Source organism: Gadus morhua, chromosome 23 (assembly GCF_902167405.1).
Source record: "Gadus morhua chromosome 23, gadMor3.0, whole genome shotgun sequence".
Taxonomy (NCBI): domain Eukaryota; kingdom Metazoa; phylum Chordata; class Actinopteri; order Gadiformes; family Gadidae; genus Gadus; species Gadus morhua.
The window spans coordinates 13,306,362-13,332,091 of NC_044070.1; the positions used below are offsets into that span (position 1 = coordinate 13,306,362).

Consider the following 25,730-nt stretch of genomic DNA (forward strand, 5'->3'; position numbering starts at 1 on the left):
TGTTTTTGGTTTGGCAGATCGGCCTCTCTGCTGACGATCCTGCACCATCGTCATTTGTCGAGGTGGTCTTCTGATCCACGTAGAGGCTTAGTCACTAAATGCTGTTCATTCCTTTTCCAGTGTGCCGAGGAAAAGCAAACCCGGGACCTGGTGCGTCAGTACCAGGGCCTGAAGCCACTGGTGTCCCTGCTGAGCAAGGCCGACAACAAACAGCTGCTGGCCGCCACCACTGGGGCCATCTGGAAGTGTTCCATCAGCATCGAGAACGTGGCTAAGTAGGGGATCCTTTGGAGTTCCATGGGCCTTATGTTATTATGCTGTTCATTAAGTGCCCACACATCGTGCACACACACACACACACACACACACACACACACACACACACACACACACACACACACACACACACACACACACACACACGCGCACACACACACACACACACACACGCACACACACACACACACACACACGCACGCACGCACACGCACGCACGCACGCACGCACGCACGCACGCACGCACGCACGCACGCGTGCACGCGCACGTGGACATACACACATTCACAAACTCCCCAGATGCTGTGTTGCAAAATGTGCTTTCTTATGCACATACAAGCATGCAAATACAAACACACTGTCTCTCTGTCCCATTCTCTCTCCCCCCCACCTCTCTCTCCCTCTCTCTTGCTCTCGCTCTCTCGTAAGCGGATGTAGTAAATGGACTTGTAGTAGCAACGAGTGCACTTTTGACATGCTTGAGGTATTGAATTACCTCTGGTTCTATGATGTATAACCGTGTGTGTGGGTTGTAATTAGTGGTTACGGATAAGTCTGACTATGACAAATCCCTTGAGCAAGAGCAGCAATCACACATGCCTCAGTTCGGGGTAAGAGTTGATACCAATTAGCAATTTCAATAAGCATCTACCTTACATTTCCCAACAATTTTTGGACAAAGTCCTTGCTAAGTTGGGTTCGCGGTCCGCCTAGTTAATGAGGCGAATAATGGTGTACGTAGATGATGATGTATTTCAACCTGCACTCTATAACATTTGAGTGCAGCCATCGACATAGTATTGGTAATTGGTCAGTGATTATTTATAATTATTTCAAAATAAAAGCCTCGACCTAACTATGGTTATTTCAAATGTAGAGGCTCCACTCTAAGATCCCTCGCAAGTATCGCGAAACAGACGCCTCCCTTTTCCATTCACCATTCTCACAGACGCAATTGATTCAGAGTTATCGGTGGATGGATTTTATCCTTCGTTTCAAATCATTTCAAACAAACGTCATGGCACAAAGAAACTTTTAAGGCCTTAGTCAAATCTTTTGCGGTGCAATGATCGCATGTGTTGCTTTTCCTGGATCTCACATTGGTTCAGATACTAGCTGTCTGAATGTTTCCATTCTCGAGATGTTTTCATATCTCCCTCTCATTCTGGACCACGTTTTCTGGTGTCTGGTGGAAGTGGTTATCCGCGGCTCAATGTTACTTTTTGAACATGCAGTGATCCGGCTGCAATCATTTACAAAACGCTTTGCCGGTGACTTGTGTTCTTTGTCGACATTAACACAATGACAAGGTTTCAAACTGCTGACTCGATAGGGTTTAGCTTTCTGCCGGTTGAGGAGAGGCTGGAGACACAACCACACGTCCAAGGAGTGTCAAATGAAACGCTGTAAGAATCAATCTGTGATCGCTTGATTGTTGTCTCTGAGGCGAAGCAGGTTGACGGAGACTATAAGGATTTCATGTATGGCCTAGATTTAAAAGTGTCACTCACCCCAGTCGCTTTAACAGCGAGCAGTTCTAGGGCAGTCCCCTGTTTTTCTTTTTCTTTTTTCCCATTATTTTCCCTCAGCATTAAGTAGGGCTTACAGACTGCGCCCTGGCAGTCCAATGTCTTTCCATTGGTGCTCATGTTGAGAAACCTTTTAACAGCCTTTGTTTTCTTATTCAGTGCGAGACGTGGTAAGATATTAGGCACACATAATGATTCAATACCAAGATAACTTCCTAATAAATTTAAGCAAATTTTCGAGAAACAAGCCAATATACTGATAAAACATTGTCTGTGAATCTATTTTGTCTTTGTCTGCGATTTATCTTTTTTAAGGTAGGATTATGTGGAAAGATCTCCCTTCAAATGCAGAAACGGTGGGATGATTCAAATTGCAGTGGAATTCTAAAAGTAACAAAAGGCTTGGTCGGGTTCACACAAATCTTTCGACACCTCGTATATCATAAATGACACGATGATATCCTACATTTAGAGAGTCTTAGTTAAGGCCGCCCAATTGAAATAAAGCGCTGTGTTGCCACATTAAATTAAGCGAGGATTTCATTCAGTTGCATGCCAGTAAAATAAAAAAAACTAGGTGAACATATAACCATCCCTATGATCATTTCATGAAGGAAAGTAAAAAAAGAAGAGGGAACGACTACATTATTTTACAAGCGTAGCAGAGTACTCATAAACTCACACAGAAACCTAAATGGTCCAAGCAGAAAATGAAAATGCAGCTTTCACACCATCCGGCCGGCTGGCTCTCTCACCATGTTTGCAAATCCAATTCAGTTGCTAACAAAAGACACGGTAAATAGCAACAAAAATAACTTGAGACTGGAAAGCCCTCTGAGTGCAGCTTGGCATGGCCATAAAACAAGTTAACTGCACGGGCCGTGACTAATATGGCACCTTAGTACACTTGCTCCCAGTTCGGGCTTCATGCCTTCGTGTAATTACTCATAACAGTGTTGCCATGCATGCAAAAAATAGGAGCACTCAATAAATGAAATAATATCAGGAATGATGATAATGATACCGCTCACCACATGTAAACCACAAGCGGGCACACATCATTTACGATCATCAAACGGCTCTAAAGGTTGCCCTCCCTCTCATTACGGTTAATAATGCACTTAACGTAGACGCAAACGTGAGAGAAAAACAAAGGGCCCATAGCAGGCGATACGCAAGGCGCAGCAGTTTGGATCCTGGGAGCCGGATATCGGCGTTGTTGAGATTTTGGCCACGTCTACTCGTGTAAATGATGTGATTCAAGTTATTATGGGGTTTTTTTTTAGGGGGGGAGGTCAGAGGCTTGTTTAAATCGCTTGAAAAGTATGGAGGTCAGCTGAAAGGCTTTCGATAAAATGGCCGAGCCATTACTGTCAAAAGAGGGAAAGTGTGCTAATGGCAGCGGAGAGGTTGTTCGTGGAGAGCTACTGCCGAGCGTGTGCCCGTTTCAGAATCAATCACAGGCCCTGCGCAGTTTCTAGATGAAAATCCTTTCGGAATATATTTCACTCGGCAGTGGGTTTCTTTATTTTTTTTCTCCGTCATTTTCTGCATCGAGCAAGTCCAACGAAACAGACCTTTGTGCTGCTGTTGCACACAGCGCATACATTGTGCGTGAGGGATCTTCAAGGGTGGTGTGCACATTTCTTGGATTAGAGAGGGAGACTTCTGCTTCTGATTCGGAGGCATGCATGTGTTAGCCATTTGCCTGATTAATGAAGCATCGGAATGGGAGGTGATTGATGGCCAGAAATGTAATTGCATTCATAATTTAAACGTGTTTGTTTTAGGTGCCCATCGCCCTAACGCTGGTGATTTCCAAAAGGACTCCCGATATTACAGATAGAGGCTGACCTGTGCCAAAGTTATGTGGACTTTGGGGAAAACACATTTGTCAAAGCCCTGTTAGGAAACGTTTACACATTGTTACGTGGGAATTAAAAAAAAATAGATTTATGGGGGAATCAACATGTGGCCGGGGGTGTTACGGACACACACACACACACAAACGCACTACGAGACGGCTGAACAAAAGAGTGACGGAACAACTGTGCAATGGAAAACCACCAACTGCCATGTGTCAGAGCATCATTGCCAAGACAATAATTACTTGGTGAGGTCAAGATGGCGTTTGTTTTATTTTGTCAAATCCCAGCCATGCCACTCCATCCCACCTTGGTTCCTGGCCTCGCAACGGACAAACCTCAATCTCTCATCAATCCAAAGCTATTCTCTACCCTGCTCTTCTCTCCCGAGTACAATGAGATGAAAAGTGTCCCTGACGCTCGCTAATACACAACTGAAAGTCTTCTGGCTCCCTGCTTACGGCCCGTGATTACTACGTTGTGTTGGCGGGTCCCGGGGGAGACTCCACCCACCCTGTTTAGGAATACCCAGAGGCCTCCTGTTTTTTTTGTTTCCCAGGGCTGGCCAACCAGAAGGGCCTGTTGGCATAAAAGACAGCACGCAAGCTTCCTGCACCACCGCATGCATTCGTTACTGTTACTGCGGATGAATGAGAGCAGGGAGAAGGGAGAAAAAAGAAGGGGAAGACAATCAATCATAGACGTCTGCTGCACAGGAGCCCCACTGTGGTTCTTGTGTCTGCTGACATGCTTTAATAAGGCCTCCAGTCGCGCGGTGCCCCGGCGCTTTTGCTGTAAAGGCCGCCTTCAAGCAGCTTTCCGCCGCGCTCTTCCACGCCATCGCGTAATTACCACACTCGGGATCGGCCTAACATAAACACCCGTCACCCCGCAGTCCATTTATCACACGTTAAACTAACGATTACAAGATAACTGTACTGTGCAGCCTATTGCGGATGACACTTAGGCGCTGGTGATATAGAATGAACCATTGTTTCTCTGTTTTTGGCAGGGGATTGAAAGGTTGTTAGCTTAGCCAGGGGCAGCGTTCATTAGCGCAATTTTTTTTTTTGTGCGAATATTCCTGTGTTTCAGTGGCAGCCGACCGCAACCGAGCGGCCTTGGACATCCATGATAGCCATACGGCCCCGTGTGGCCAGCAACCGAGGCTGCAAATATAAAGAGCCCGAGTACATGCCCTTAGAACTCGCCCAGTGGTTTGTTGGGGTTTTCTGTGACCACATTTTATCCATTTTAAAAATGTTTACTGAAGTTTACTACTCTATTGCACTGGCATGCAGCACCAGGTCCCGAGCCGCCCAAAATCCCATCGATGAACTTTTCCAAGCCACAGCAAAATTCATTCAGTCATGCAAAGCATATGCTTAGGGGGGCCCTGAGCAACCGTGGGAAAACGGCTTCTCTTTACCGGGTCAAGAGATCTGTGTACCCCAGGACGGTCGTTGGAAAACACAGCCTGTGAGAGTACTTTGGCATGTTGGCACTAGGCAATCTGATGCTGTTCTGGTTGCTTAGGTCTTCAGTCTTTTCAGTCTCTTATAATCCTGTGTTCTCGTTGCTCTTGTTTTGTGGGTTTCTCAATGAGCTGGGTGACGTGATAACTAAGGACTGAGCCCCACCCCTCCCTGGTGCCTCCTGCAGGTTCCAGGAGTACCAGACACTGGATATCTTGGTGGGCCTGCTGACGGACCAGCCAGAGGAGGTGCTGGTCAACGTGGTGGGGGCTCTGGGGGAGTGTGCCCAGGGCGCTGCCAACAGGGTCACCATCCGCAAGAGTGGCGGCATCCAGCCTCTGGTGAACCTGCTCACGGGAACCAACCAGGCAGGCTCACGTCCACCGCCACATCTTCTGTTGCTCTATAGCGGACAATACTGTACACTACATTCACCTCCTTCAAGACATTTTTGTTTGTCAACCTTTGTACCCTTCTTCTTTGTCCTTTTTTTAATACAGATTGATGTCAGATTAATGTTGACTTTTCAATGTTTGAAAAAATATATCCATATATTTCATTGGCATGGAAGTGTGCAAAAAATAAGTGGCTTTGTGTTTGCCTCACCTGCTGTGTCTCTCTCAATTGTGTATTTTCCCTGTACCACTTCCTTCTCTTACTTTCTCTTTCTCTCTCTCGGGTTCTCTCCATCTGTCTATGTATGTCTCTACCACCTGTCCTAGGCACTGCTTGTGAACGTGACCAGGGCGGTGGGGGCCTGCGCTGCAGATCTAGATACCATGGCGTAAGTGTCCTCCTATACATAATCCAGCCATCTCTTCATTGCTCTCCAGTGGTTGTCAAAAACGCTAGATGGCTCCTGTCCTTTGTTTTTACCGAATTGGTTTCAAACTTTGCCCTACAGCTGCCCCCATGAGGTCACTTGTTAATGCGACAGAATCCAAAGACTGCTCATCAACCCGTCATGGCCGTTTGTGTGAAGCGTTCACCTGGGAAATCAACAGGCGATGACACACCTTTCATACGCCGCCTAATGACGGAGTGCAAAGGCGCCGTTTATTGTACCTGCTGTGTTAAACAGAGCTTGTGGTTCGAATCCCTGACGTTTTACTGTGGTCTGCAGCCCACTGTCGCTGGTCAGGCAAATATATACCTTCTGCGAGACCTGTCCAAGAACCTCGAGGCTAGAACAAAAACACTGTCCGTGTTTGGGTTGTTCTGTGTTCGCCGCGCCTGGTAACAGCGGTTGAACCCTGGCTGAAATGTCCTAGTTTTAACATGTAGCACTACACACACTCTACATCACTATTTCAGACCTGCCAGACATGGACACAAATAAAGCTATTTTAGGAAAAATGTTGGTCAGCTCTGATTGTATTTACAAGGAAGCAGCAAGTGAAGGGGTGCAAGACAAACAATGAGGGCATGGTTGAGAATATGAGGCCAGTTCAGAGTTTAACAGCCAGGCTGAACACGGGGCGGCCCTGCCGTCGCCGGGCAGAGTTTCTCATGTTCTATCATGCCACACGTATATATTTAGGTCAGGTCTTGTAATCTTTTATCACTCACACTTAGTCCGTAGACAGAAAGTCATTATTGCCACAGGCACTTTTTGTGTGTCTTGCGGCTGTGGTTTATTTTCAGACACATATGTGTACAGTAGTTGGCCGAGCAATTAACATAGCTCATGTTTGATAACTTCCTGGTCCAGACCGACACTGCCCGAGGTGTTTGCGTGTTTTTATTTTCTTTCGCAGCTTCCCAGTGATGGAGCACACTCGCTGGCTGGCCGGCCAACAGTGTGTCGGTAGTCTGGTTATTCGGAGGCCGATGATGTTATGTGTATATCTTTAATGTTGCCTCACAATCCCACGCCGCAAGAGATCAGCGCTGTTACGTATGGCTTTATCTTGCCAACAGAGAGCCATTACTCAAGTAGCGGTGTGTTTTTAACAGCAATTATTCTCTCATCATCATTCTGACGCTGGTCATCCAAAACTACCAAAAGCCAAAAACACACCCCTGACTGCAGTTTTCCATATAAAACATGGGTTGTTGTTTTGCTCCCCTGCCCCTCTCTTTTTTTTGGTATTCTCAAACGGGTAAGCAGCTCGATCAGTCACAAGACGTATTGCTACCGCGCTGGAATCCCATGTAGCAACGCGAAAAAACATGCGTTGTTCGATTCCTTGAGGACTCTGCGATGCGCACTTCAAACTCCATCTCTGTCAGCTGCGTCTTTCAGGTTTTGGGGTTGTTGTTTTCTCCCTCTAACGCATTTCGTAACTGCCAGGAGCGTCCCTGAACCGTTTTGGCAGATGATGCAACGCTGGGTTCTTGGTCTTGGGGTCTGGTTGTAAAGCAAACCCATGAAGAGAATCATCTCTAGCCCCCTTCTCCTCCGCCCCCCCCCCCCCCCCCCCCCCCCCCCCCCCCCCCCCCCCGCCCGCCTCCAGACTGATTTATGCGTAAACAGCAGACAAACGGCAAGGGGAGTCAGGGGGAGGGCGGACGCCTCGGCGATGAAGGTTCGCTCGTTGCCAGTCACGGAGACACCGTGATTAGGGAGTGTTTAAGCAATTATGACGGCGTTTCAATGTGGGCCTTGTTGGTGGACGAGCACATGGGGAACGCGTTGCATGTTATTTATACCACAGACAGACGGCCGCACTGTGGCGTAACCCCCCGCCCCCCCCCCCCCCCCAGCCCCCTAGATTCCCAGAGCCCTGGCTGCAGCCGGCCTCCACGGCCATCATGTATGCAGCATGAAATACAGCTCACGGTTAAGTAAACTCCACTCGGGCCGCATGAAATATAGAGGGACCTGTCTCTGGCTGTGTTTGATTTGGAAAGAGATCCACCTTCTTCTTTTTGCAGTTGTATTTTTTTATTTTTCGCTACTAGGAGAGGGGGGGGGTTTGGGGGGGGTCGGTGATATGCGAGTCAAAAAACAAGCCGCCCCTAGTACACACGGCGAGTTTGTCTCTGATTCTATTTATAAAATCGCCAGCTTGATTTATGCACTCATGTACGAGGTACTACGCACAGATGTTTACCTGCTGACCTCTGCCCCCTTCCCGAAAAAACACTGAGGTTTATCATGGGGGGTGGGCAATGTGTGTGTATGTGTGCATGAACGGTGGGGGTTTGAGTGAAGAGACAATGGTTGCGTTTTTGCGTCTGGAGAGCACAAGGACAGGGAACTGAAGGCAGCTTGTGATGGAGAGCTTTTTATGGACGGCTCCTTTCATCACGCTCTGCGGGCAGGGGGAGGTTAGCGCAGGGGTCCAGAAACACGTGGGATCAAAAAGAGCTGGAAAACAGGGAGCGAGCGGGCACTTCCTGTACCGAGTGTTGGAATATGATCAATGAAGGGGTCAGGGCGTATTTAATCACGACGTGCCAACGGTTGAATGTTTTTAACATACTTGACCTCTTCATTCCCCTCTTCCTTCCGTTCTTCGTCTCTCTCTCTCTCTCTCTCTCTCTCTCTCTCTCTCTCTCTCTCTCTCTCTCTCTCTCTCTCTCTCTCTCTCTCTCTCACTTTGTGACTGTCTCTTCATCTCAATCTCTCTCTTTGTGGGTGTCTCTCTCTCTCTCGATCTCTCTCTCTCTCTCGCTCTCTCTCTTGCTCTCTCTCTCTCTCCCTCTTACTTCGATCTCCATGTGTGTGTCTCTCTTCCTCTCCCCAGGATCATCGACAAACTGGACGGCGTGCGTCTCCTCTGGTCCCTGCTGAAGAACCCTGGGGTGGAGGTGCAGGCCAGCGCTGCCTGGGCCATCTGCCCGTGCATCCAGAACACAAAGGTACGGCCGGAAGGGGGGGGGGGGGGGGGGGGGGGGGGGGGGGGGATAGAACAGCCAGGGCAGAAATGTTTTAGTCGTTTGTTCCCTGATTTTCCACGGCACTCGCTCATCTGTAATTGAAATCTGCCCATGGGAGCAGTGCAGAGAGAGAGAACGTTTAAAAGCACACAGATAAACGATTAATCTTCCGCAGGATCCGTGTTGTTTTTTTAAGCGAGGGGGAAAAACATCAGGCCGGTGGGTGGGAGGTCCGTGGGGGTGCGTTGGGGGGAGGGGGTCATTGTGGGGGGGGGGGGTCCGGGGGAGCGTTGGGTATCAGGGTGTTCCGGCCTCCCAGTCGCTGAACAGAAGCTGTACTTGTACCCCTGAAGAAGCTCCCCGGTGTGTTCCACGCTCTCCATCTTCAGGAGGGGGTGGGGGCCGGCAGAGTGTGTCAGCGGGGGGCTTACATGAACCCGGGGCCCAACAGAAAAAACAAGGGGCACCGCACAGCGTTCTGCACTGGGGGGGGGGCGAGCGAAGCAGCAGACTGCAGGGAGAGAGAGAGGAGAGACTCTAATATCCTGTGGCGGGGCTTTCGGTGTCGGAGCTGCGGATCCGTGCTCAGCATGCTGCGGAGTACGTAGGCTCTGCGGGCTTTTTGCAAAGCGCAGGGCTAACACGCTGGGACTCCTTTTGAAACATTTTAAAACGCCCATGCCTGCTCCACATGTTGACGAGAGCGTTTCTCCAGTTCAAAACATGACCGCTACTGTTCTCGTGCTTTCGCCGGCCACGTACGCTGGGTGGATCCGATTAAAGATCAACGTTGATTAGGTAATTTCAGACCACACTCGTTCATAAGGGACTTTTTGCACAACTGTTATGACCCCACTGTTGGAGTGGATAATTTCCATACAACCCGCGTCACATGTGCCACGAGGCTTCACGTTACCCAGCAGCACTGGTCGTCCATCAAGAGGTATTCCAGGTACATGTCATCGGCTCTTTGATGCACATGGTGCTCGCCTAGCGTCCAAGTACAAAGGGAATGTTGTTTCTATTAGATTAGCGCGGTGATTAGGGTAAACAGTGTGTCAGAGGGACAATCTGGTCAGGGTTATGCGGATAAATTGGGCCCAGGCAGGTGTTGGAGAATGGGGGAGGGGGGCAGGGGGGTGGAGAGGTCTGAGGTCTGTGGCAGAACAACGCATGGCAGGCCAATGAAGGGCGCGGAGGGAGCCGGGGCCCACCGTAGAACGCTAACAAAGTTTGACACTGTTTGTCTGGACGTCATCGTGCCAATTTTTCGGGGGTAGAAGCACACGAACATGCCCTTTGGGTGATTCCTCCTCTTCCTCCTCCTCCTCCGAGAGAGAGAGCGCGAGAGAGAGAGCAAGAGAGAGACGGAGAGAGAGAGAGAGAGAGTAAGAGAGAGACAGGAGCTCGATGGCAAGTGCTGAGCAACATGATACAGCTGCCTCGGCCCGGTAGTTATTTAGATAAAAAATCCCCCCATGTGGTTCCGTTTAGAGCGTCCACCCCTAGAGTCACGAGCGAGACGGCGCTATAAATGCATCTGCTGGACGCTTCTTATTGTTGGCCTCGGCCAGGCACAGCCTTCACACACACACACACACACACACACACACACACACACACACACACACACTGACCCAGTAGCTCGGCATGTCCAGCCAGCTCGGCCGCCGCCACGACCGTTTGTTCTGGTCCCGGCCAAGCGTAGTGGTGGGCCCGCCAGCCGCTGCAGGCGTATTCCCCCTTGGTTCCCCAACCAAACGTCAGCGTAATGAAACACGCTATTAGGGTGTATCACTAGCCCGGCCAGAGTCCTAATGACCCAACCCGATGAAAGGCACCGGACGTCTAGTTTACTTTCACCCGACCTTGGGAGCTCCGTTTTGCAACCGATGCCTCGGTGTTATAACCACCGGTGGGTGGTAGGTGCTAGCCCATGGACGACTAACTCTGTAGGTTGTCTCCCGGGTTTCTATATCTTGAGAGACATACCGCTGTGTGGAATGCATCCCATCCTAAACATTTCATGCAAGGATAACATGAGAAGGACTAGCAGAAACCAATAGGAGAGTGACAGAGCATCCCTCTACCGTGAAGAGACTGGTAATGGAGTGGGATGGAGGGGGGGGGGGGGTATCCAGGCTTTGAAAGAGATACTGGCTCGCCTGTCGCAGCTGGTGGCTTGGGATGGCTTCCTCTGTCGCTGGGAGTCCCGGCCCCACTCATCATCAGTATTCCTCAGGAAGGGCTTCCTGTGTTCCTGGTTGTGGCTGGGTGGGGGGGGGGGGGGGGCGGATGGACGGGTGGGTGGCTGGGTGTCTGTCCCTTGGGTGAAGCGCCTGGCTACAGGCCTATTGCCCTAAACCAATCACACACACACACATGCGCACATGCACACGCACGCTCAAATACACACACACATACAGACACTCGCGCACAAACACACGCACACACACGCACACATACACACACACACACATTCATGCAAGCACACGCACTCACACACACAGACATACGCACGCACTCAGACACACGCACACATACGCACACATACACACACACACACACACACACACACACATTCACTCACGCACACGCACTCACACACACACACACACATGCACACAAACATATGCACGCACACAGACACACGCACACATACACACACACACACACATGCACACATACACACACACACACCCACACACACATTCACGCACGCACACGCACGCAATCACACACACACACACACACATGCACACATACACACACACATGCACGCACGCACACACCGAGTGCACCCCATGGCACTGCATCACGGGGCCATTAGAGAGGCCGCGCCCTGGCCTGATCTCAGCCCGGGCTCTGTGTCTGGGGAGAAAACGGCCCTGCAACGAGTTCTACCAAGAAAAGGATCCGCAGAGCAAAAGAAAACACACATCAGACGCCCAAATTTGTTATTGTACGAAATCTCAGAGGATGAGTGGCTGCTTCCTTTCTCATGATATGGATCATGAGGAGGACATATATAGCGTACATGAATTGGAATCTATTTCGATGTCCTGTACAGCCGTGTGTTATCCATCAGTGCTGGACACTTAGATTGATGTTGAAATGTACCCAAATTAGGCTCGCTTTGTGATTTGTATTCAGTCATCCGTAATTGCATGCCTTCCAGGGATATTTGTTCTCGTTCTATTTCCATAGCCTCAACATTACAGCCTTCACCCACCTAGATGTCTCCCTCCCCTTGGCCCGTTGTGATTTTTAATCAGCGGGCCAATGGGCCAAGCCGTGCTCGCTCTGCCCATGTGGTTCTCCTCCGGATGCCTCCGCCGGTCTCTCAGCGTGGACGGTCAACACCCCCCATAAGTGGCTGGGCCGACGGTGATGCCAGCGCCCAGCCAGGGCCCTCTGGTGCCACGGAGCCAGAGGGCTGCTCTGCCGCCGCTCTGCCTGCTGCTTTAACCTTGGGAACAAAGCCCCAGAAGGCCCCCCGCCAAGCCCTAATGTTATGTTTCCCTCCTCTGCGCTCATGACAAAGCGACATGGACAGGAAGCGACGTTGACAGAAACGTCAACAGCTCGCGCCGTCCATCCAGACAGGATGAGAAATTCGCGTTCCAGGCCGTCGTCATATTTACCGGGCGATGTTTTGCTGGCGCTTTGAAGGAAATCCACAGCATTCTTCTTGGTTTTGGCCTTTTATAGACGGATCATGATGGATCAGCGACACATGCCCGGCGATAAATATAAGCTGGAGCAGTCCCTGTCTGGCATGCTGACGACCCTTTTTCCATCAAGTGTGTAACGCAATACCGCGTCACGGAGCAGTGTTTCACCTCTGCTTTGCATCTGCATTGATTGGACTTTGATTGTTTCCGAGGCTGATGAAATGACTTTTCCTATCCCTTATTGTCTTTTGTTCTGCTTGACTCCTGCCAACCTCCTCGCCTTACCCATAATAGAATCCCTTCTTTCCTTTCTTTGGTGCTCTTTGTTTCACATGTGAGCAAGTGCACCGTCTGATAACCCAACCCCTTTGGACTCCAGTACGCAGGGGAAATGGTGCGCTCCTTCGTCGGCGGCATGGAACTGATTGTCAATCTGCTGAAGTCAACAAACAAAGAAGTGCTGGCGAGCGCCTGCGCTGCCATCACCAAGATCGCCATAGACAAGGAGAACCTGGCAGTGATCACAGACTACGGGGTCGTCCCCATGCTGGCCAACCTGACGAACACAGTGAGTGCACCGCAGCCACCTCCAAACGGCAGACACACACAACAAGCAACCGCCAAACCAAACGTATACAATGTCCCTTTTGTAGACAATCAAGCAACCTTTTCTCTAGGGCTAGCCAGGCTAATGAGCAGAGGCATGATGGATGAGGGTCTCTTGCAGAGATCTAGAGAGGCAATACCCACCGCAGCACTGGCTATTTCCTCTGACAGCCTAGCCTTCAGTGGTCCGGGGGTTCCAATGCTTAATTTAGTTTTCCCTCCCCACACACAGACCGATGACAGGCTCCGTCGCCACCTGGCCGAGGCCATCGCCGGCTGCTGCATGTGGGTGAGCAACATCGAGTCGTTCGGGGAGGTGAGGGCCGTGGCCCCCCTAGTGCGCTACCTCAAGTCCCAGGACCGCGCCGTGCACCGGGCCACGGCCGAGGCGCTGTTCCAGCTGTCCAAGAGCCCCAACAACTGCATCACCATGCACGAGAGCGGAGTGGTGAAGGTAAGGAGCGGTCACGACGTGCCCCCGTTCAGGGGGTGTTAGTTATGCTACTGCTTTGCTACTGTTGGGCTGCTTTGGACGCGGCCAAGGTAGTCAATTCACAAACAAACAGGTTTTCATCCGCTTTTTTGTTTGTTTTGTTGTAGATCAGTCGCAAGGCACTTGTTTCGTTTTCTGCGTTGTGTTGATTTAGGACTGAGTCCGTCATTGTTGTGCTGAGGGAAGTGACTTAGAAGGGAGCAACCCCCCCCCCCCCCCCCCCCCCCCCCCCCCCCCCCCCCCCCCCCCCTTTTATAGCGACGTGTGACTAAAACGCTGGCTAATAAAACGTTGAAAGGCTGTGACTATTTTCAGAGCCTTTGACCGGCGGAGCAGAAACAAAGCAGTGTTTTATTCGGTGGCGGAAACATGACTCCAGTTTCTGGCCGTCATGGGAGTTCAGCAAAGCAAACAGGCCCAGTGTGTGCGAAGTGCCGTTTCCACCGCTAGAACCTAGATGCCATCGCAGCACAAGTCAAAGGGCTGTAGCTGGGGGTAACCGTTGCTAAGGGCCGATCCTGGACGTCTGGGTGCAATGCAGCGATGATGTGTTTCAGAGGCCAAGGAGTGCTTTGGTCATTGGTCATGCTTTTATTTTGTATGTGTTTCGTTTTTTAGGTTTTTTTTTGCAGCTGCAGTGAGCTTATCTTCACGGTTACGATTTTGATACTGATAATCTAAAAGTAATTATCCATAAATAAAAACATTGTTTGTTTGTTTTTGCCTCAGAGCTGTTCTTTATCTTTGTACATGAGAGAGATGCAGAGACAACAGTCTTATTCTCAAATTTGTTTGTGCGCCCAACATTTTTACATGAAAACACTTTTTGTGGTATTTTTCTTTTTTAGTCCCCTTCCATAACAACTGTGAAATAATGATGCAGGGTTCTTTTGTCATCGCAGCCAAATATTTGTTCCCATGTTCATTCAACTGTGTACTTAAGCTCAATCCACTGTTAAAATCCAAGTGGTTCAACACCAGCCATAATTGGTAGCTGGACCCAACATTGGGTGTTCCAGAAAGGCAAACCAATTTGCAAAAGTCATGCAGCCCATTGTCTTTTGTAGTGTGCACCATGACAAGAACTGGAGAAGTTGTCCTTCCCCGTTTTAATCTACTTGTTCCCACAGGCGTGTTTGTGTGTGTGTGTGGGTGTGTGTGTGTGTGTGTGTGTGTGTGTGTGTGTGTGTGTGTGTGTGTGTGTGTGTGTGTGTGTGTGTGTGTGTGTGTGCGTGTGTGTCCATTCACACTGCATACCACCCTTTCGAATACGACTCTCTTGTTCTGCCCTTATTAACGTGCCAGTTCACCACACCTGCATAACGTATTTTGGGACTTTTAAAGAGCCTAATTGCCACAGAACTGATTTGCGCTCTTTTCATTTGTTTCCTAATCTCAAACCTGGAAACTAAACACAAGTTGGCTCATGGTTCGGCCTGGCCCCTCTCCTCCAGTCTGGAGGGAGAGAGAGAGCGACTCAGACAGACAGATGGACGGACTGATGTTTACCTCCTCAGCGGGGTGGGATTAGGACCTGTCAATCTCTCTTTGAGGGAAATGGTTCACAGTACAATATTTCTGTTCATTTGGTGATATACGGGCCGATGTCACGACAGAGAATGACCAAGATCTCCTACCGTCCAGAATGGGCTGCAAACGTGTTCAACCAGGACCGATGCAGGCCGCAGCCGGTAAGCAGCGTCTTATTTACTGCCGGGCCTAAAACCTTCTACTACCTCGGGTATTATTGCAGCAATATTTCAAGGAGCCTTACAGTGCCATTGAGGAGCTCTCAAAACATGTCCACCCGCAAGCAGGGTATGATTTTGAGCAATCTCTTGCAGCAAATGAACTCTGTCTCTCCCGCTGCCAGATTTAGTTCAGTAAGTACCTTTCCTCACTACCATACTTAATGGTGTATGGCCGGGTCCCCTAAGAGTCTCGGAGGAAATTAAGCATAGAAAAGAAAGTATTTCACACTGGAAAACACATCAGTGACCTGTCTGAGGTTTTACTTTATTTTATTTATTTTTGCCATTTCCATGGTCTTGAAAATGTTGCTCATGCACATTGTCAATCATAAAGAAATATAAAAATAAATATTTGTAGTGTTGAATTGATGTAAAGTATTATAAAGAGTTTTACTGTAATTACAGATCGGAATCAGCTGATATCAGCTGTTGTTGCTGATATTTGTGCTGTTTTGTTTTGCTCCAAACTCAGAAAGTAACAGATTCATCTGGAGCAACAATGACCACCCCATACTTTCAATAATAAAATAGTGAAAAACAAAGACTTTCAGGTACAGATAATGCATAGTAGGTATATTCCTTACCTGATCTGTTTTACCGAATCTCTTTGACTCTTGTCTTTAACAGTCATCTTCTGGATAGAGCAAAGTAAGAAAAACATACGTGGATATACTCTACTATACTAAACCAAGGATTTGTATTGGGGACATGTAACATCTCATTCATTCCCCGTTCTCACCGTCATGTTGTGTATACAAGCGACTGAGGGCACCCACACCTGTTTTGTTCCTCCCTTGTTCCACTCAATGCTTTGGGAGCTCCCTCTTGTTTTTGCTTGGCGGAAATCTCTTGGACCCATGAGAGCTAGCCTTGTTCTGAATGGGAGTTTAGGGATTTCTTGGCTACTTGGACGGAGAGTGTGCAGCCCCCTACCCACCACATACCCCCTCTCCCCCTTTTCCATTGATGAATTGCCTGCCCGGTTCGATTTAACATCCACGCTTGATATCTCACAGTTTTATAAGGATGTGCTTCATTTTCGCCTGTGTACAAAACCAACACATGGCTCTACCTCGCTTCCCCAGGACCGAGGAGTGTTTGCAGAAACTATAAATTCTCCCAGACAGTTTCAGCCAGCTCATTGTATTAAAGGGACCCTTTCATACGAAGGAACATTGTGTTGTAAATTGGTGAAAATTGCAAAATGCAATTATTGGTAATTTCCAAGTACAAGCATTCCATGTTGGAGCGGTTGCCAGCCCAGGATATGTTCATTCTTTTAACTTAATGAAGGAAAAAATGCTTGGAGCTCTGAGCACATTGCTACCCCAGTGCCGATTCAAAGATTCAAAGTCTCACTATTGGATTTTCTTCATGGATTCCTCCCTTGCATGACAAACAGTAGGCCCAGAGAGCAAAAGATTGGGCAATAATGCTTTTTGCGATGGCGAGGTCTAAACTGAGTTGGGTCAGGCGGCATCCAAATAATAAAAACACGTCGGTCCAGTGTTCTTTCCTTATTTAGATTTATTAGTCATAGCCCTTTTGTTTAGCAGGAGTTTGTCTCAGCTTGTGGATGTGGCGATGGTGCAGACTATTTAGGCTATCTGCACTGTTTTGACTACAGTGTTCTCGAGAGGCATCGGGCGTGATGCTGCAAAGGCCCTCTGTCTGAATGAGCCGGAGCCTCATTCGTAAGCCTAATACTTTGACATTTTAAATCAGCGTTTGATGAAGTGCAGCTTTTGCTCTCTACTGGCTAAGGTGCCAGGTAGAAGTTTATTTCTATCTCTCCGATTTTTCACCCGCCGCTTATGAAGCCGTGTGCAATTATAGATTTTCCAAAACCAGGGAGAAATTGACCGTCAGCCATGGTGAGATGACACCAATGGGCCCAATGAAATTCACCGTAGGTCCTACACAGACCTTAATACAGCCAATCATAAAAGCTCCCCAACACGGTAGTGGGTGACCTGAGCCACCCCAAACCAACAATTACCCCACAGTACCCCACACCCCGGCAGTTGCTGGGTATTTATTTCACACCCTGATTTTCCATCTTCCTGTATTGCTCCTTAAATCTTTTTCTTCCTGTGAAAGAGCAGTTGGTGTACGTAAATGTTCTCTGGCCCAACGGAGGCAGCAGGGAATGTTGTTTGCCTCGGTTTCCCATAGTTACTTCACCTTTAGCCTCAGCTAAACGCCGTTGTCCGTCAAGTGCCGTTTGCCTACTCATGGGAGCCTGAAACATATAAAATGGAAGGGGTACGAGGTGCACCAGAAGAGCCATAATAGCTGTCAGGCCATGGCAATGCGAGGGAATGGGGGGGGGGGGGGGGGGTTAGGGGGAGGTTAGGGGGTTTAAACCAGAACTCCTGCAGGGAGCTGCAGCAGAACTTGTTGCACTTAACAATGTCACGCCTCTGTGCACGATGTGATTTGTGTACACGCATACCGCAACACGTTTGGCCCCTTCCAGAATGCTCCCTACTCCCTTCTCCTTTCCGGACACCTTCCAAAAATCAGCCGGGGGGGAAGCGTGCTCCCTGGCTCTCCCCTCGGAGGTCAGGACTCACCGGAGCTCTCCTACGGATCTCAGACTCGCGATTCATTTCTCCAGCGTGAGGCAAGTGTTCGTGTTACCGCAGTCAGGGAATATCTAACAAGCAGCGTATTATATTCTTCGAGATCCCAGCTGGGAGGAGGGAAAACGGCACAGACAGAGAGACACACTTATCTTAGCCGGGCAGCGCGCTTCCAGAGAGAACTTATTTGGCTGCGTTTGAATAACATGCTATGAGGTTGGCAAAAAAATAAAAAAAAGTGCAGCCCTCTGGCACTTTGCAGGCATCCTCTCCTCTTACAAGCATTGCTTGTTTGAGCGAACTGCATGTTTTTCGGGAGCCTGTGGATGTAAGTTTACTTTAGGAGGCTTTTTTGCAATGCTATTTAAAAACCCCTATGAGAAAAAAAAAAACGAAAAATCCATTGGTAAATGTTTTGCATACACTCCATGACCTTAGTGCACAGGGAAGAGCTGGGACTTGTTGGCCCACACAGTCCATTCTTTTTCACAGAAATGATACAATTATAATCAAGGGGAGCGATCTTATTTTCTCAGCTTTCTGTGGGTTCACCGTACATTAGGCCCGCCGGCCCGGTCCGTGCTCCTGTGCGCAGAAGGGGTTGCTTCGCCTCGTCCTTCATCTGTTTTCTTTTCTACTATTTATCTTCCAGCAGAAAATTCCGGGAATGTCTCCTCTCTCCGCTTCCGTGGCTCGGGCGCTAACCACACAAATGTGCACAGCAGCCCCTGTAAGCCCTGCATGTAACACGGAGGGACGGGGGTCAAGGGTCCTCTGGGCGTCTCGGCCTCCGACATGCGTTATGAACGTAATGATAACACGAGACAGGGGGGGGGGGGGGTCAAACCAAACCAAAAAGCTGTTTGGTTTGCTGGTGTCCTAAGACAATCTGGGTTTGGTTTTATTTTGTCTCTTTCTTTTTTCTCTTTGTATTCAAGGAGACATGACACGAAGAAACAGCAGATGTCTCCCAGCGCCTCGTTAGGCGATGACAATTCATAGCAGGAGTTGCATTGTCTGTTTTGTTAACATGGCAGAGACCAAGGAATCTCATTACTTCATCCTCCTCTGGATGGATGTCTGGTGTCAGCTGTGCAACAGAGACGGGGCCGTGGGGTGAGGGGTCGCCACGAGGGAGCGCGGATTGGCGAGAGACAGATCACAGGGAATCACTGCCAGCCTAACCTCCATAGAAATGACATTTGTTCTCTTTGGTTTTAAAGGGGGATCGGCTGTGGTCCCACGTTCGCGTGTTTGCTCTGTCACTTGTAGGATGGCAAACGATTTGTCATTTCGGCACCGATATACCAAATGCAACACATTTCAGATGCTGCTCACAACATGACCGCAAATCCTGCTGCAACATGCGATTGTTAGTCAAGACACCCTCTTCATTCTTTCTCAAAATTTGTTTGAGGCCTTGAGACTTCCAAAGTGGCACAATTTGCCATACATTAAGCATATTTACAGTACAAGATGATATTTAGGACTCCTAACTTAAGTGCTTACTTTACGGATTTAAATTGGCCTTTGGTTGATTATTGACGTAAACACGAAAGTACCCACTATAATTGCAAGTGTGTCCCAGGAAATCTCAATGGCTCACCATTGGGATTTCACGAAAGGGGAACACATTGAACAGATTTAGATTCAGCCATTGCAGCACAGTGTTTGTGCTCTAATTTACTCTTCTTTTTTTTTGTTTGCCCTCCCCAACTGCCCGCAAACCAAATGCAGCCATTTACCTCAAGATAAACACACACACACATACACACACACATGCACACACAAACAACAGTGTACCAGCCAACGCGTTTTGTCCTTGTGCTGCATCACATGAAGACCGGCGAGCATCCCCGTGTAGATAGAGATCGCAGTGCGTAGCTTCTCTAAACCATCTCAAGCAGTCCAATGAAATTGATATAAATAATGAACCTACTGCGCTACACATTCCGTCAGCTGAATAAGAACACGTAAGGCTGTTCTGCAATGAGATCAAACACCTCCGCTGTTACACTGGGGGGCGGTAATGGTGGGATATGAGCGGACCTCTGGAGTGCTGGAACAGGCGGTACGTGTGGCACGGATGGTGCTCCAGTTTTGAATGTCGAGCCTGCCCCGTTTTGGCTTTCATCTTAACCAACTTACAAGAGCATGTGTGCTCACAGCTGTAACCCCTTTTCCCCAGGCATGGTTGGAGAGGTTGAAATGGGACACACACACACACACACATACATCATACATTCACCAACACACACACACACACACAATATGTGCACCGGCACGTACACGTTATGCCCCGTTATGCACTGTAAAGACATTGGCTACACTTTTTAACAAGGGGGTCATTTGATTAGAGCAATCAAGGTTAATGCAATAATATAATAAACTTTGTGTTTGATGAACAGACCGACCTCATAATCACTTCCATGATGTGCGTGGAAGGCAGAAATTTTACACCGCCAACTTCCCCCTCCCTGTGTGAAGATTTATTTCATTTTATTATTTTGAATGTTTTTCCAAACGTGGTGCGACTGGAGGAACAGGGAGCGTGTCTGGTGTCTGCGGCTCTCTGTCGCGGCCGTGGCAGCTCACGGTTCTGTTTCTGATAACGCCGCCCTGCCAACACTCTCTCTCTCCCCCCCCCTCACAGCCCCTGCTGGTGATGATTGGCTCCACGGACGACGTGCTCCAAGAGGCCGCCGCCGGATGCCTGGGCAACATCCGTCGACTGTTCCTGGCCTACGACAAAGCACGCTACGGTTAACCCCCCACCGACCCCCACCATCCCACCACCCCCACCCCCCGGGCGACGGCGAGCCACACCCGGGACAGTGAGGCGGTCAGGGGGGTTTGGGGTGGAGGAGTGGGGAGTGGGACGGGGGGGGGGGGGGGCGGGGAGCAGGGGTTGCTGGCTGATTATTGAACAAATAAATCCGCCCCAGATCCCCGTTCCGTCTGAAGCCCCGAGCAGCTTTCTTTCAGTCCGTCTTATTTTGGGCCGCCGGAGTGTTTCAAGTCAAATATTGTGACACGCGATGAGCGCGTATTTATGTTTCTTCTGCTTCCGTCGGGGGGCTGGGGGCTTTTATCTGAAGCGCCGCGCACACGTCAATTATTTCATCAGTCTCTTATACAAACAATTTCTTGGAAACCATCTTCTTCTGCTCCTTCTACTTCACCCCCTCCTCCTCCTCCTCCTCTTTCTTTGCTGTCTGTCTCCTTCTTGGAGCTTTTGGACGGTGAAAATAAATACATAACTTTTCAGTTTGCTCCGGTGCCAAATCCCTTCTGCGCTTTTCGAAGAGCAGTATCGGTTCAGGGCATGTTCTCTGCGGTCAACATTCTCTGATGCAATTTGCTAAATCCAAACAAGATCTGAATCTTTTTTTTTTTTTTTAAGGTTCGCTTATTGCTTCCTCTTCCACATCTACCTCTTGGAACAGCAGACAATGAATACGAGTGGTTTGGTTTCGATATGCTCATAGGCAACTCAAACGAGTTACGTCGCTCAACCTAACAGCCCATTGTTTGCGTGTTGACACAGGGAATCTACACTGATTGGGATCGTATGAATTGTTTGAAGTCAAAATTGATCATTTCAAAGCATATTAAAAAATATATATATTCTTCTTGGTTACAATATATATAATATTAGCTACATTCTCATTTTGGCTATAGGGTGCAAATAATATTTTATGTTCCTATTTTGTTTATTCAGGACCAACTCTGGATTTTCCCAGTAGTCATAAACAATATATCAAGATTTTGAGGAAGAATTGAGCACTGTTTCCTTTTTTGTTTTGGAAAGCATTAACTGTTCTGTTTTCAATTGTAACTTATAAAGGATATTAATAGTTGTTCTCTCTGTTTACAATAGACATTTCCATGAATGTCATCTAATCATGACTCTGTGCATGTGTTTTTTACATTTGTGTGTATGCGTGTGTGTGGATGCGTGTGTGTGTGTGTGTGTGTGGGTGTGTGTGTGTGTGTACTTGTGTGTGTATGTGCGCATGTATTTGTTATTTCATATAGGAGTGCAGCTGAGCAGAGTGTGTCTAGACAATGCCTTTTGTCCACTTTATTTGTTAAGTCAAAACAGCCCACGTCGGGCTCCGCTGTTTCACGGCAGATTGCCCCAGAGGCTGCTGGTCCTAACCACTGTCAGCAGCACCGTCACCCCCTTTTGTATCTCTGCATGTGTTGCCTGCTTCTCAGATTCCACTGTCCTGGTCCCAATTAGCCTAGCGGCTTAGCACTCAGCCACACAGAGAATGCCACAGCATCTCGACAGGACTTTCATCATTACCATCGACCACGTGCTAATATCAAAACATTATTAGCAAATAAGCAAATCGTCCAAACAGCTGCTGGTACCAGAGGGTCAAAGTGAGGGCACTGATAGAGCCGTACGGATGAGGAAACCTCAGCGAGATGACTAATAAATAGAGAAATATACTGGCTCGCTCAAAAACAGCCGTCTAGCTAGAGCTCAAAGGCAGCCACTGTCTCCAGACTGCTCTGAGCTAAGAAATCCATTATGATTAATGGCCATTTAATTCTGCGAAACATGTTTTATGGCCACAAAAACATGCCGTACGTCAAAACAGATTTTTAGGGAAATCTTTCAATGAAAAGCATTTGGTAAGCCTAACAAGCAAAGGAAAGCCGTTATCATAATTAGCTTCTCGTCTCTGTTTAATCTCTTTCTGGTTCTATCCCTCTGGCCTCTGTCAGCATTTTTATTTCACTTTCTGCATCCTCGCGACTCCTCACGTCTTCCCCTTGTGTTTGTTTTGCAGTGGTTTGATCCGTGACCGTATGGGGGCACATATTAATAACCTGTTGACTTAACGATCCGACAAACGACGTACCGCTCCGTCAAAGTGTGACCTATACGCAATGCGCTACTGCACGCCATGTTTTCGCTGTCGGTCACCCAGGCTCAGAGGCTCCGTCCGCGGGCTTCATACCCTGGTCTTCATCCACCCAGCTTACAGAGAGAGAGACATATCCTTCTCCGTAATGGCTTCCCGGTGTACGTAGCTGTTGCGCCACACTTGATTTACAGTTGGAAAGAAAGCCGTCTGCTTGTTGTCACGAGGAACTGCTGCTACACTTCACTCACCCAGTCCCTGCGTGGCTTCTCGGGACGGCCTGTGCCTCGTGGAAGTGGCGAGTGGGGTGTTTTTTTTCAGAGGAGACTAACCCTAACCCTCTGGCCCATCGGTCATGAAGCCACAGTTGAGCCGCAATCCCTCCTGAGAAGGAAAACTGCCACTTTATTTCCTTGCCCGGGTCGGGACAGGGGACATTATTCATTGGGAAATAAGAGGTTGTGTCTCCACGCCTCGGCAGCGACGGCAATTACATCCGACTGCGTCCTTTCTAGTTTGCGTCAGACTTCCAGAAGCTTCCCTCAGGCTCAAGGGAGGGGATGGAAATGGTTGAGGGATATCCCCGGGTTGTGTTTTCGTCGGGAGTCGTGTAGACCTTGGCATCTGGCTACCACTCCTATGTACGGTATAGGAAATGGTATAGCTCTCCCCATTGACCCGACCTTCAACCCAGCGTGCAGACACCGCGTTGATGGACGCGCCCTGGCTCTTAATTACGCATTTTAAGAAGATTTATGAATGGAAATGTGGTATTCCCTGCATTTCCTTGTCCAGAGTGAGGTGGACAAAATAACACGATTTATATCACTTGTTTCTTTTTATGGACAGTCACCACTTCAATAAACCGGCTGGAGTATCATGATACTGGCTCAATTGTTCAAAAGCTTTGCCTGTTGTTTGAGGTATTATGTTTTATTATTAAAGATCCCACCGATCCCAAGCCGCCCTGTGGAAACTTTAAATAAAGGAGACTAATAAACAGTAAAAATCTGCTGCCAAATATTATAAGTGGCTCTGTGCCCCCTTCACCCCCTCCACCCCCCTGTGTCCAAGTCCATTTTTTTACACAAAAATCACAAGCTGTTGCACAGGAGTAGCCTCAAGTCTCAACCTGCCTCTATTGGTCTGCCTGTGATGCTGCCATTATAAACATGCGTGTTCACAAGGGCCCCACAGAGTCCCGTCCAAACAGAAAGCGGAGCCGGGGACCCTGTACACGGGGGCCAGGGGCTGAACACAGCGTCTCTTCTCCCGACTGCAAATTAGTTTAATATCATTAGGCCCTTGCTCACACAACCAGGGTCTGTGGGTGTGATGGCCGCGTGGAGCGAGGTGCCCGCTGCTACTCCCTGCTACAGCACCCCCGCCTGACCCCAAATAGCATGACCCGTCGTACTATTAAATATTGTTTATGACTATTTAATATGAAATATTCTATGTAATATTTAGTACACTTATTTTAAAGGCTCTCGGAGCTCCTAATGAATTTTGACGTTATCATCTATCGAGTGAGCAAGCACCACAAGGTGTAGTATCAAGTTTTTTGTGAGGTAAGAGTAGTGTCTGCATATAGCTCTCAGGTTATTAATATTACCTATATTGGTCTTGACAGCCGTGGTTATGTCCAGGGCTCACAAAGCTCTGTGGCTGTCTTGGTTCTTTTTGGGAAGAAGTTTTTTACCTGCAGGAACCACAGAGTGGAGAAAGCACTATTATAAGAACCTGAGACGTACAGAGGATTGATGGTGTTGCCTTCAAACGAAAAGGGGGAAGCTGGTGTTTCCTTCCGTAAACGTATGAATTCAGTTGCAGAATAAATAGAGCTTTTCTCCCACACTCTGACTGAGTGAAACCAGCGGAATGTGATGGATGGTTGTTAAATGTTGGGGCTAATTTCAAAGTGCGATAGACCTCAGCCACTCGTCATTCTTAAAAACTCAGCCTTGGCGTGAAATTTAGGGTATGAGGTCATCTGAGATGTATTCTTCCAGAAGTGACAGTACTTTTTAAGCCAGATTATGGGCTTTACTTTTAACATATGCGTATGGCATATAGGGGGAGGAATTCGAATACCCATGCATTTGCAGAGAAGACCTTATAATAGGAGTCTTGGAAGTCTGAGAAAACTCATAAATACAGTCCTTCACACGTTGGACAGGGATGACTTGGCTCGGGCTCTCTCTCCTCACAGCTGCGAGCCATACGACCGGCCTATGTGTTTCTCTCCGATGTGTTGTGAACCAACCTGAGACATTCCACAGAGAAATGATCTGACCCCGGTCGTTTACCTTGGGATCATTTCGCCAGTCAGATCGTGGCTCCGTGCACCCAAGAGAATGAGACGTGATGCAACGCAGGAGAGCGGTGCCAAATTAACAAATCATCAGCGAGGCCCGTAAAAGTAAAAAAGCTGATGGCGTGCTGGTACCACTGACAGGTGCGAGATCCAGTTTCTCTCTCTGCATAATAGGAGAAATATGAAAGTGATCGACAGCTAAATTGTTCCAATTGGGATTTTCCAGCTCATCATGGAGTGACATCACCAATCTCTACCCCTCAGCTTGGCTGTTTTTACTCCCGCTATGAGTCTGACATTAAAAAATATCCTTTTCCTTATACGCAACCAGCCCTACCCCTCCACCCCTCCCCGCCTTTCGCTGCAACCGTCAGTCCTGGTCCAGCCTTGCGCCGTCTGTCTGTTTGACTGAGCGCTCCCAAATACTTCAGAGCTTCGCAAACCATCTGCTCGC

At 48.5% G+C, this 25,730-nt stretch overlaps 1 protein-coding gene across 1 annotated transcript in view; it reads left to right on the forward strand.

Annotated features, from left to right (window-relative positions):
* Positions 1–20,885, forward strand: part of odad2 (outer dynein arm docking complex subunit 2) — a 42,429-nt gene extending 21,544 nt beyond the window's left edge. Inside the window, exons 16-22 of the mRNA XM_030349709.1 lie at positions 121–275; positions 5,333–5,513; positions 5,868–5,929; positions 8,838–8,952; positions 13,024–13,212; positions 13,483–13,704; positions 20,733–20,885. Coding sequence (XP_030205569.1) covers positions 121–275; positions 5,333–5,513; positions 5,868–5,929; positions 8,838–8,952; positions 13,024–13,212; positions 13,483–13,704; positions 20,733–20,846 — 1,038 coding nt within the window. The 3' untranslated portion in view covers positions 20,847–20,885. The remainder of the gene's footprint in view (positions 1–120; positions 276–5,332; positions 5,514–5,867; positions 5,930–8,837; positions 8,953–13,023; positions 13,213–13,482; positions 13,705–20,732) is intronic.
* The last annotated feature ends 4,845 nt before the right edge of the window (positions 20,886–25,730 follow it).